Here is a 12913-nt window from a genome sequence, read left to right as displayed (position 1 = left end):
GTGAGACGACTACGTCAGGTTTGTGGTCCGAGCTGGACTCGCGCTACATGGACAAATCTCTGGCGAACAAGCTGCGCCTGAAGGAGCGGCTGTACACAATCCGTATGACGGAAGGTACTTCAATTCAGTCTCATTTGGATGAATTCAATTCTATTTTATTGGACTTGGAAAATATTGATGTCGTAATTGACGATGAGGATCGTGCTATTTTATTGCTTGTTTCTCTCCCTGAATCATATAAGCATTTCAAAGAAATTATGCTGTATGGTAATTCTCTTGGAGTCCTAACTTTCGACAGTGTTAAGTCGAACCTACTGTCCAAAGAAAAATTTGACTTAGAAACTAAGTCTGGGGACAAAGGTGAAGGCTTGATTGTTAGGGGTCGTTCAGTTGAAACGGAGAGTAGCAATAAAAAATCTAGATCCAAGTCCAAAGGACGTAAGTCCAACAAATCCTGTAAGTACTGCAAGAAGCATGGTCATGATGTGACTGAATGCTTCAAACTGAAGAACAAACAAGAGAGAGAAAAGAAGTCTGCTGAAGCTAGTGTTGTGGAGAGTGATTCAGAAGGCGATGTGATGTTATCTGTTAGCTCCGGTGACAAACGGAGCGACACTGAGTGGATTCTGGACTCTGGTTGTACATTCCATATGTGTCCACACAAAGACTGGTTCATCTCTCTGGAACCAGTTGATGGTGGAGTTGTCTTGATGGGTAATGATGCCCAATGCAAGGTTAGTGGAATTGGAAGTGTTCATATCAAAACTCATGATAACGTTATCAGGACTCTTACCAATGTTCGGTATATTCATGATTTGAAACGCAATCTGATTTCATTGGGCACCTTGGAATCTCTGGGGTGCAAGTACACAGCTGAAGGTGGAGTTTTGAAAGTTATTAAAGGCTCTCTTGTTCTTATGAAAGCTTCTCGTTCTGGAAGCTTGTACGTGTTGCATGGCAGTACAGTGACAGGTTCAGTTGCGGTATCCTCATCGGTGCCTGATGCTGATTTCACTCAACTATGGCATATGCGTCTGGGGCATATGAGTGAGAAAGGCATGCATATCCTGAGCAAGAAAGGCCTCCTCGGTTCAGGTACGGGTAAATTACAATTTTGTGAGCATTGTGTTTTTGGGAAACAAAAGAGGGTTAGTTTCTCTACTGCTACACACCGTACTAAAGATGTATTGGAATATATACATTCTGATTTATGGGGACCGACTAAATTCCAGTCTATGGGAGGCTGTAGATATTTTATGTCTATTATTGATGACTTTTCTCGTAAAGTCTGGGTCTATTTCCTGAAACATAAAAATCAGGCATTTTCTATTTTCAAAAAGTGGAAAATTCTCGTTGAGACTCAGACAGGAAAAAAGGTCAAGAAGCTCAGGACAGACAATGGCTTGGAGTTCTGTGAGAGAGATTTCACTGAGTTCTGTGCAGCACAAGGAATTGCCAGGCACAAGACCTTGCCTGGAAAACCCCAGCAGAATGGTGTTGCCGAACGTATGAACAGGACTCTGTTGGAGAGAGCTCGCTGTATGCTCTCTAATGCTGGGTTATGGAAACGGCGTGACTTTTGGGCCGAGGCCGTTTCTACTGCATCCTATTTGGTAAATAGGTCTCCACATTCATCCCTCGATTTCAAAATTCCAGAAGAAGCTTGGTCAGGTAATCCTGTTGACTACTCTATGTTACGAGTTTTTGGATGTCCTGCTTATGCTCATTCCAGTACGGGTAAATTAAACCCGAGAGCTGTCAAATGCATTTTCCTTGGTTATGCTTCTGAGTCAAAAGGGTATCGTCTGTGGTCTTCTGATTCTCACAAGATCGTTCTAAGCCGAGATATCACTTTTGATGAAAATGCACTACTTTCTTCTAGAAAAGGTTGTGTTGTTCCCAGTATAGGTGATACGCATAGTACTGGTGAGAAGGTGGAGTTTGAGTTCAGGCCTACTGATAGTATTACTACCACTGATGGTAATATTAAAGATGATGCATCTACTAGCACTGCGCCTCTCGTTCAGCCACAGCGAGAGCACTCTATTGCCCAAGACCGACCTAGGAGGACAATTAAAAAACCTGCTAGGTATGCTAGTGATGATGAAACCCACTTGGTTGCTTATGCTCTTTCAGTTGCACAGGAGGTTGATGGTGATCCATCCTGCTACTCTGAAGCTATTTCCTGTGCTAACTCGTCCAAGTGGTTGGTTGCTATGGAAGAGGAGATGGAAAGTCTCCATAAGAATGAAACTTGGGAGCTGGTAGAGTTGCCAAAAGGTAAACGCCCATTGAGCTGTAAGTGGATTTACAAGAAGAAAGAAGGCATCCCTGGGGTTGAGAAAGCACGGTGGAAAGCACGGTTGGTTGTTCGAGGTTTCGATCAACGTGAAGGTATTGACTTTAACGAGATCTTTTCTCCTGTTGTTCGTCATACCTCTATACGTGTACTACTTGCTTTTGTTGCTCTTTTTGATTTGGAGTTGGAGCAACTTGATGTAAAGACTGCATTCCTACATGGAGAGCTTGATGAAGAGCTTTACATGTACCAACCTGAGGGATTTGAGGTTCCTGGTAAGGAACATTGTGTATGCCGTCTGCAGAAGTCTCTTTATGGGCTAAAGCAAGCTCCAAGGCAATGGTACAAGCGGTTTGATGCTTGTATGCTAGGGCAAGGATTCTCAAGAAGCTAATATGACAGTTGTGTCTATTTCAAAGAATTTTCTAATGGATCTTTTGTCTACCTTCTACTTTATGTTGATGATATGCTCATTGCTTCCCCTGACATGTCTTTTGTTGAGAAGTTGAAGTCTCAACTAAGCAATGAGTTTGAGATGAAAGATCTTGGTGCAGCAAAGAAGATTCTTGGCATGGAGATACACAGGGATCGTCAAGCTGGTAAACTTTATCTATCCCAGAAAAAGTATGTTGAGAAGGTGCTTGATCGATTCAATATGTCTAATTGTAAGCCTGTGTCTACTCCACTTGGTGCACATTTTAAGTTGTCTTCTGATTCATGCCCTAAATCTGATGTTGATGTGGCTTATATGTCAAAAGTTCCTTACTCTAGTGCTGTTGGTAGTCTTATGTATGCTATGGTGTGCACTAGACCTGATTTGGCTCATGCTGTAAGTGTTGTGAGCCGTTATATGCACAACCCTGGTAAGGAACATTGGAACGCTGTTAAATGGATTCTACGGCACCTAAAGGGTACTTCCTCTTTGGGCTTGGTTTTTGATCGGAGTTCTTCTGCATCTACTGACATTGTGGGCTTTGTAGATTCTGATTATGGTGGTGATCTTGACAGACGTCGATCACTTTCCAGTTATATTTTCACTCTTTGTAATTGTGCTATCAGTTGGAAAGCTACGCTTCAGTCTATTGCTGCGTTATCTACGACTGAGGCGGAATACATTGCAGCAACAGAGGGTGTCAAAGAAGCTACTTGGATACGAGGTTTGGTTATGGAGCTTGGTGTTTCACAAGGTCAGACCGTTGTGTTCTCAGATAGTCAAAGTGCTATCCATCTCACCAAGAATGATACATATCATGCCAAAACCAAACACATTGATGTCAGATACCATTTTATCCGAGATGTTGTAGCTGCGGGAGATATTGTTATCCAGAAGGTTCACACATTGGAGAATCCAGCAGACATGCTTACAAAGCCTCTTCCTATTACTAAGTTCAAGCAATGTTTGAATTTAGTCGGGTGTTCCAATTGTTAAATTTGATCCAAGGTGGAGATTGTTAGGAAATAATCTATGGCTCAAATTCATCAAGACTTTCCACCAATCCACGTTGCATGAATGAGAGCATGGCAGCATGGTGCATTCTTGCACGTTCTCCGAACTACTTGCTGCTTCTTACATTTCCCACATTTCTCTCCTTTTTGCATTGTATAAATAGCTTTAGAATTAGCTTTGTTGAATGCACTCATCAATATCATTAATTCATTCTTCCTTCCTTTTGTTTTTCTGCCCCACGTAGTACATATATATATATATATTTTCTTTATTCTCTTTTAAGAGATTAATATATATATTAAATATTTTCCCATTTTTGCTATTCATTAGTCATTCCTATTATTTCCCTATTATTCAACTTCTATAATTCTCAATTTTCGATTATTCGCTTCCGCATTATTCCGTTATATTCCTAACAGAAATTAACAATTTTTTTGTCGGTCTCGTTTTTTAAGGGATAGGTAAAAAATGCCCTACTATCCAATTAAAATTTTATGTGAATGAAGTTGGTTTAAAGCTAAGCTAGCTCCAGATTGTCAATGTCGGTAGAGGTATAAAATATTAATCATTCTTCACGCCCAAATCTCCTGTTGGATTTGGTAAACATTAATGGGGAAGATGGGACAATGTAGGCCGAAATTGGTGCTAATGCTAACCTAAAATTCCAATGCTTAGAATATAGAATGAAGATAAGAGCCATATATCTACCCTCATTTAATTACATTATAATAATTCCAACATATATAGTATTTTATCATGTTTAATAATCACGGAATCTACCTAAAAATAAGATATAATCATGAAAGAATATCTTGAAAACCACCTATTCATTTTAATACATACTCCAACTTGTTGCTCAAACAGTGACATACATTATATGTTAATATAAATTCAGTAATTCTGGACAATTAAGTAAGCGGACTGTTATGCCATATTTTTTTGGGTAAGAGTCAAACTCTCACAATTGTTGAGCATTATAATGTATGAAATATAAATGTTTTGTCCAATGTAACTATTAACATAGGTTTTAATTGAGACGAAACACAATCTTCTATTACAGTACTGGGAATACTAAATGTTGGGGGTAGCCTTAACCGAGTTGGTAAGAAAATTGGCTCGGTAATTACAAGATTTTAAATTTAATTGGACAATTTAGCTTGTTTACTTCCTAAGCGATCCTTTGTCAGTTAGGATTACAAGATAATTTCCACCCAAAGCGCACCTCATCAAGTAGTGATAACGAACTTTCTTGTAAATCAAAGAGAATATCAGTTGTATATATTAAAAAAAATACATTGTACTTATATATATAGATTATTGTGATTGATGTGCCATGATGTGATTAATAATATTAAAATATGATGCAGTGGGTACGCTAGGAATGTTGCAAAATAAAAATAAATGCACTTAGTTGGATCTATATGTGAATTGCATATGTCGTTTTCCTATAATAACACTAACAAATTCTACGTACAGACCGCAACTTGGATCCTAGCTACTTGTCTGCTTATATTAATTAATCTGATAAGATTAAAACCACCAAATTATAAGGTAGCTGTCTGCCACTGATGCACTGTGATTAGCTAGTAAGAAAATTGGGGATTAACAAAGAATTAGTTTCGCCAACCAACTTGTTCTTAGATGGCACCTCTCTTTGAGAGAAAGTCACATAATCAAATCTGATGGTAGGGTATTGACTAGTTGCAACAGATCGAAAAAGTATAACAGGTACTACCTTGTAATATACTAAAAAACAACAAAACAAAACAAAAGGATTAGTCTTACTACTTGTTTAATTAGGGAACAAACTTGAATTCATTAATTAGGTTGTCAATCCCATGTCTTCAGACACATGTAACATGTTCACATTTTCAGATTCTCAACAGCAGTTATACTATGTATGGAAATATGGAGTCACACTTTCCTTGAGATTGAAGATGAAGGATTTCGGGCCGACCGAGATGTTTTCGGGATGCAGATACCAGTTCAGTATACAACAAAAACGGAATGATTTTTGCGGGTTGTAATGATGAAACTCTACATGAGAGGGCTGTTGACAAGGCCATGCCAAGAAGAACCAAACCCAATATTGCAACTGCTTTGTCTGCTTGAATCAACATCATTAACAACCATGCTCATGTTGCCTTCTCCTCCTCCATGTTGCCATGGAAATCCCCATAATACCCTGTTGTCATCATCACCTTCATCTCTTACATTGCTGTACATCTCTTGCTTGACGGCAGCTGACGTGGACACCCCACCACCCATGTGAACATCGTAGGGCATTCCCATTTCCCCCACGGTCCCGTAGTACTGCAGGCTGTGGTTGTGGTACAATCCGTTTGTTGGGGGTTCGAGGAATCCGGTACCCCTTAGGGAATCAAGAAAGCCGTGTGAGGCGGCGCCGTAGTTTCCGAGAACATCAGTGAGGGTATTATTGGGATTACACATCATCGGCGCCGCCATTTCGTGATCTTCCAACCCTAGATTCCCGTCCGCTTGTTTCTGCAAGCTCGCAAATGTGAGGCCCAGATCGTGGGTGGATTCGTAGGGGAAGTTTGTGAGGACGGGGCTAGAGGTATGGGAATCTTGTTGGGCGGTTGAGATTCTGGCTTTGGAGGAGGTGGAGGAGGAGCGTCTGTTTTTCCGGCAGCCGCCGCCGACGGGGACGTTGCGGAGGGTGCCGCCTTTGGTCCAGTATCTCCGGCAGGACTTGCAGAAGTAGCGCGGCTGAGAGAGGCTGTAGTTGTTGTAGTAACAGAATTTGGTGTTGGTGGATTCGCATCTAGGGCATTTCTGGGCGTGCTCGTCCGCCGGCCGCGGCTTCTTCTCTTGCTGCTGCGCCTTTGCCGACGCCACCATCATGCTTTCCAGCGTCTGTGATGACAATTCCTGCAAAAGAAATTTCAAATCTTTAATTTCTCAAGAACAACTGTCAAAAGATCACATTTTGGAGAGCCACGACTTCCCCCTAATAATCTCTGGTGTTGAATTTGGCCCTTTAAACCTCCGCTCAACAACACCCAGGCAGACTGTTTCTGCTAAAAATTTCTCTAAAACCATGTTGAACTTGACTCGTTAGACCTCCACCCAATCATACCTAAGGTTGAACTTGGCCCTTCAGGCCTTTGTCCAATAATACCTAGGAGGGGTGCTGAATTTGACTCAGGTCTCCCCCAACAATCTCTTAACTACCCAGTTAACCCTGTTTCTCTGCTCAATAGCACCACGTTTCAATGGCAGGATACTGAACTTGGTTTACCAAGCTGGCAGCCAGCCAAAACATCTACCATCAACTAGGGAAACCAGAAAGAAAACTCCATTTTCTTGAAATTCATCTCTATCTTTTCTAGAGAATTGAATCAAGATACCTGTGCACAAGAAGGATCCATCCATGCACCAATTACGGCAGCACCTGCGAGCAATATATTCAAATTCCTTCTGAGATTTGAAATTGGGAAGATCAGAGCAGCACTGGTAATATATATATCTCCAGACAGAACCAAATTAAAGGCTTTTGTATGGTAGCTAGAGACTGGAAACACTGTATGTATATATATATGTAGAGTGAGGGATATATATAGCGGCCGACAGTGTGAAACAAAGGGGTACTGAATTCAATTCAAAACAAACCAAATGTCAAAGAAGATATATATATAATACATGCAGATAAGATACTAAGGTGAAGGGAAGAAGCAAGCTCAAGTTAAAGGCAACATCTCTCCAGCGCACACACACATATATATAGTTATATACACACACACGTAGAATAGCTGCGCTGTGATGAGAGTGGCGGTAATATTAAATGATTACGAGGACTGATGTCGTTACTTCATAGATTCTTACGTGGTCCTAAACTTGGCCTAGCTTCAATGTCAGATTTAGTTCCTTTAATCTTTATTTAATTTTCTTGAGATAGTGGGTATGTAAAAACATTTAATTACAATTCAAAATTTTCCAATAGATCAAAAACATCATTCCAACTAAAAATCATACTGGCTTCAACATCTCAATGATTTTAGACTATAGCTAGATGTATGATTTTGAACTAAATATGTGATGATTATAATGTTTTCTATTAAAGATAACCAGCTCAATCTGAGAAAGTCAATAGATAACTTTCACCAAGAGTTGAACTTGGAACCTTTTGGTTACTGATTCTATATATGGTTGTTCTCGCTATAAATTACACCTTAAAATTCAATACAAAATAAATAAGTACTTTATGAGACAAATAAATATAATAATAAGTATACATATAAAGACAAAAAATTATTGTTCTTAGAGGTAGAATGCATGATAGACTGCATTTTGAAAATTAGTCAATTTAGGTGATTATAAGATTAAAACGATATTACTTTAAGTGGGGTCGAGAGTTAAAGCGATAAAACAATAATTTAAGATTACAATTTAAACAAATATACCAACTTGACCCTACTAGATAGAGTCTATAGCTAGGCTATGGCTCACTTCACTTTCTCCCTCTCTCACTTCTTTCTTCATATCCCCATCCTCCGCGTCATTCATTTTCAATCTCCCATTCCCGCAACCCGCCATCCTTTTCCTTGTTTTGTCTCTTTCATCAACGGTTTAAAATCGATTCCAAATTGTTAATAATAATTCACTTTGGTGAAAGAAAAAAAAAACTATAACTGTTTATAAAATCCACTGTATATATATAGTAGGTTTTTCAATTCAGACATTTATTTGTTGGTGGTGGCATATAGTGGACCCCATGGAAACCATAGACCACATCATACGGTGTCTAGTGGGCTAAGGACATGAATGTTCTATAGGTGACATGGACACATGATGATGATGATGATGGAGCAAGCTAAGCAACGTGGTCACAGGTCAATGTAGGGCTCAATATTCACTGATCACATGGCAGAGAGGATTGCACTTTATTTTTAGCATGCTTCATTCACGTACTATACCCACCCACCATGCACCAAACTTCACAAGTAATCCTTGACAAGTTCATTATATGTGTACTTGGTTATAATTTCGACTCACAATAGGTCCGCTTTATTGGCTTATTGACATCTTGATTTGAACCAATCAACTATACATAACATAAACTAGTTTACAATATAAATAGGAATTGAAGTGTCATTATCTGTTTAAAATTGTTGTGTATGTCTCATATGTACTGAAAAATATTAGGTATTGGATAAAGTAGTGTAGAGAAGAGTGACTGGAGCTTCGTGAAGTTCACGTAGCGGTGTGGAGTGGAGTTTTTTTGTACATGGAGCAGAGCGTAGTGAAGTTCATGTAGCGCCCTCGCGGTACAGTACACAGGTAGTTTTATACATGTACGTTGTTTAAGGTTAGATATAGATATGACGTTGGTAACCATGTATATTCTATCATCATAACTAATTTAAAAAAAAAAATACTACTTTGAACATAGACATATTATCAAACTATGTAAATCTTGTAGATTTTCAATCCTTATTCTTGTTTATCTCAATAAAAATATAATAAATGTTATCATAGATTCATAGCGTACACAATGCTCATTTTGCGCACATAGTGGAAGCCCTATGCGGACCACGACCACATCGCCATAAATAATTGATGGTCGAGCAGTATAAGATGGACAACCTTAGTTGTATAATTGTCGTGTAACATATGAATGCCCTGTTTATTTCAGTGTTTAATTACGAAGGAATGATCTGTTTGTGTGTGTGAGTGCCACGTGGCCTCCAAATGAAGCAGGCAGCGTTGATGAGTGAGTATTATATTACACGTACGTAGTACGTAGGGCGGTTTGGATCGGAGAGAATTATGTTTGAAGGAAAGTATAGATGAGATGTGCGTGTATTTGCAGTATAGTTAAATCATTGGTATTATTAATGGCAATGGGGTATGGGGAGTGGCAGAGTGACGTGTAGGGTTTGTCGACCAATTTCATCAATTCCTGCCACCATTTCAAGGTACAACTGTTACTGGACTCATGCCTTGCCACTTCTAGGTACCTTGATTCCTCATTATAATGTACGCACGTCAGATCCACAGGAATGGCATTTCTTTTCCTTGAAGATTTCTTCTTTATTTTTTGGGTATGGCTAGTTTGTTTAGTAGGTTAGGTTGTTGATATGTCTACTTCTTTTACTAGGATTTGCACCCCAAATTTGAAAACATTTCCAAAACCCTAACTCCGTTAGAGCATCCTGTTAGGGATTATTATTGAGTTTTTGTCATATGCAAAGTCACATGGAGGAGAGAGAGATGGAGAGAGAAAATGAGCTTCTTCTGCCAGAGAAGAGTTATTGGCTGAAAGTGGGGCCCACAGCAGATAAAGGAGATGTGCCCAAAGTCGCGTGGAAGGCCACAATGCGCCCGCACTTGAAAAAGTTTTACTTTATTATTACTTTACAATTAAAATGTAATGAGTGAAATTTATAATTGCAAAGTAGGGATTAAATTAGATTAAAGGTGTTTAATCAATTAAAAATAAAAACTAAAGAGCAATGACTTGGAGAAGAGTTCCTTGTGAAGAAAGAGATAGATCAAATCTTGGGCACATGCAAGCCACGGAATAGGTGATAGATTATAGAGCAACCAAAAGAGGATTTGAAGGTGCTACGGAGTAAACCTGAGCCACACTTTTCTTGTGCTCCTTCCCCACACACACCAATCTAGGAACCAAGATTCTAGGAGCTCGTAGTGGTGGGAGAATCAATGTCTATATTCTAGCCTCTCATCACCCATATCTATCTATCAGTCTATATTATATATATTATATGGAGTATATGTTTGTGATGAGAATATCTTAAACCAACGATGGTTAATCTTTGGATCCTATGATTGAACGTAAGATGGCTATTATATATTGCCCAACACCTCCCCCATCCCCATACACCAAAGAGTTATAGCTTGCTAGATATAGGTGTCACAACCAACATGGAGAATATTTAATGACACCATACTACGTACATAGGCATTAAATGTAGTATTATTATTGATAGCTCTATTTCGAATTAGATATAAGAATTGATATAAGTATTTAGCAAATACAGGAAGTGACACATCTAGCTCTAGTGTTATTACAATAGTGGAATATAATACTTTAATAATATAAAGCGGCTACTTTCAAATTAAAATTGCTAATTAAGAGAGTAAAAATATGGCTGAGCCAAGCGCTTGACCATTAAAGTCTTTTGTATGTAACTGATATAAGTCTTAAAAATTTCTTAATAGTTTTTTTTCTATAATTTAATTTTTCAACATTTTCATATATTCTAAACCTTATGAACATGCCCTCGGACCTATTAACAATTAATTTTTGATAATCTCAAAAGAAATTTATGTTTATAAGATTTCATGAGTCGAAGTCCTATGGGCGAAAATTTGTTGAGCCTGAACCTAGAGTCAGACTAAAGACGTTCTAAATTTTTTTGTCTTATTATCACATTAATCATTATATTTTTTTTTTTTGTTTATTAGTAAAGATATCTCTCCCTTTGAACGAGGATATTGTTTTGGTTGAAAGTTAGTCCACCGCAATGATTATGAAAACTAAACCTTAGAATCATAACAAATCAACGTCCAAGTTCACTATTATTAATTCATGATCACTAGTGGATGGTCGCAATTTACGGAGCACAGTAATGCAGATTAATTAGCATAGCATTTGGTGGGTGAATCACGAAAACACAACTTTAGTGGGGGGCCCAGATCGACGGAACATGTGGGACCAGATCGTATCATGCCATGGGGGATTCGTTGACCGGTCAAGGCTTCATTGTCAGTCAAATAAGACACTCCAATCCATCTGGCGCAAAGTGAATATGTCTGGTTAACCACATAGTATGGGATGCCGTGCCAGGAAACACGAATTTTTTTTGTTGTATTATTGCAGCCAATTTACCTGCAAAGAAAAGAAAAGAATCTGCAAACAATGACTATTTTGCATGCCTTCACATTTCAATTGCTGCGGCATGGCGTGTGCAAAATCTGGGATAGATGATGTTCTCTCATCTGTTCAAATACTGTACCCCATGGCCAGCAGATTTCACTGTTTAAGATTGTTGTGTGGATGCAAAGAAGTTTCCGGAATAGAATATATATGACCCAGATAAGCTAAGGTGTTTCATTTGTCGCCTTGTGCTTACCGTTGGCTACCTCTACCTGTCTTTTTCCTCCATACTAAGATACCACACTCCAAATTGTTTTTGATGAAAATCAATATATACATACCCAAGCTTTATATATCTCCAAAATCAATTCATCCACCTTATCAACCTAATAAAATCTTTCCCTATTCATTAGAAGAATCCCTAGTTTTCTTAGGTAATAAGGATATATGGAGTGTTTGTGTCATTTCTAACCTTAGCTTAGCTTAGCTGAGCATTTATTGCTGATAGGTCCGTACCATGACAAAAAAGTAACATGTCAAATGTCATCTTGGTTGTCGTCTTATCGACTTAATTTATTCAGTTTAGTGTTGAAGCGTGACGCGACTGACCTTGCTACCCATTGCTTATGTGACATATACTCCTCAATGACAATATTCTTAATGTGTTCCTACATGTAGTCCAATAAAATTCATGTAACACTCCCGAAACAAGGGACTTTTTTGCACATGAGACTCTTGATGCACTGTACACATCGACTTGTCCATTTTAACTTATTTTCGTACAACTTGCAATATTAAGGTTCAAATGAATATTAATTTATAGAATATTCTATGGGACGATAGAATCGAGTTTTCTGATCTAGGGGAATTTCTGTTTTACATACTAGATAATTTTGTTTGTTAGGTAAACATTCAAGAATATAATGTGAAATATTATATATCTTTTATTTGTAATTTGTTACCTAATTTATGATAACTTCCAAAATCCCATTTATTTATGATGGCCAAAACAAACAGAATTTGTATCCCACCACCCCCCCCCCCATCCCCACACACACAAAGAGAAACAACTGGTTAATTTAATTGTTTGATGTAATTGACGTTGGTGGCTTCCTTCAACGTTAAGTGTCGGATCCTGATCCCAATCATATCTTGTATAACAAGCTAAGCTAGCTATACTAGATTAACACTTTTGCCTTAGGCCTTACAACTTGAATATTTTACATGCATTATATTCATGTGATGAAGCATAATGCGTATATACTATTAATGCATGTGCCACTGACATATCATACATGTAAAT

General features: G+C 38.4%; 1 protein-coding gene across 1 annotated transcript; it reads right to left on the bottom strand.

Moving 5' to 3' along the window:
- Window positions 1-5461: 5461 nt before the first annotated feature.
- LOC116014774 (dof zinc finger protein DOF2.1-like) lies at window positions 5462-7455 on the bottom strand. The gene is made up of 2 exons (XM_031254725.1): window positions 7118-7455; window positions 5462-6638 (listed from the first exon to the last, which is right to left on the bottom strand). The coding sequence occupies exons 1-2, from the start codon at window positions 7136-7138 to the stop codon at window positions 5784-5786; spliced, it is 876 nt and encodes a 291-aa protein (XP_031110585.1). The 5' UTR covers window positions 7139-7455; the 3' UTR covers window positions 5462-5783.
- Window positions 7456-12913: the final 5458 nt, after the last annotated feature.

The sequence above is a fragment of the Ipomoea triloba genome, chromosome 4, assembly GCF_003576645.1.
Source record: "Ipomoea triloba cultivar NCNSP0323 chromosome 4, ASM357664v1".
NCBI lineage: Eukaryota > Viridiplantae > Streptophyta > Magnoliopsida > Solanales > Convolvulaceae > Ipomoea > Ipomoea triloba.
Note: the sequence above shows the minus strand (reverse complement) of the source record. Positions and strands in the feature narration are given on the sequence as shown.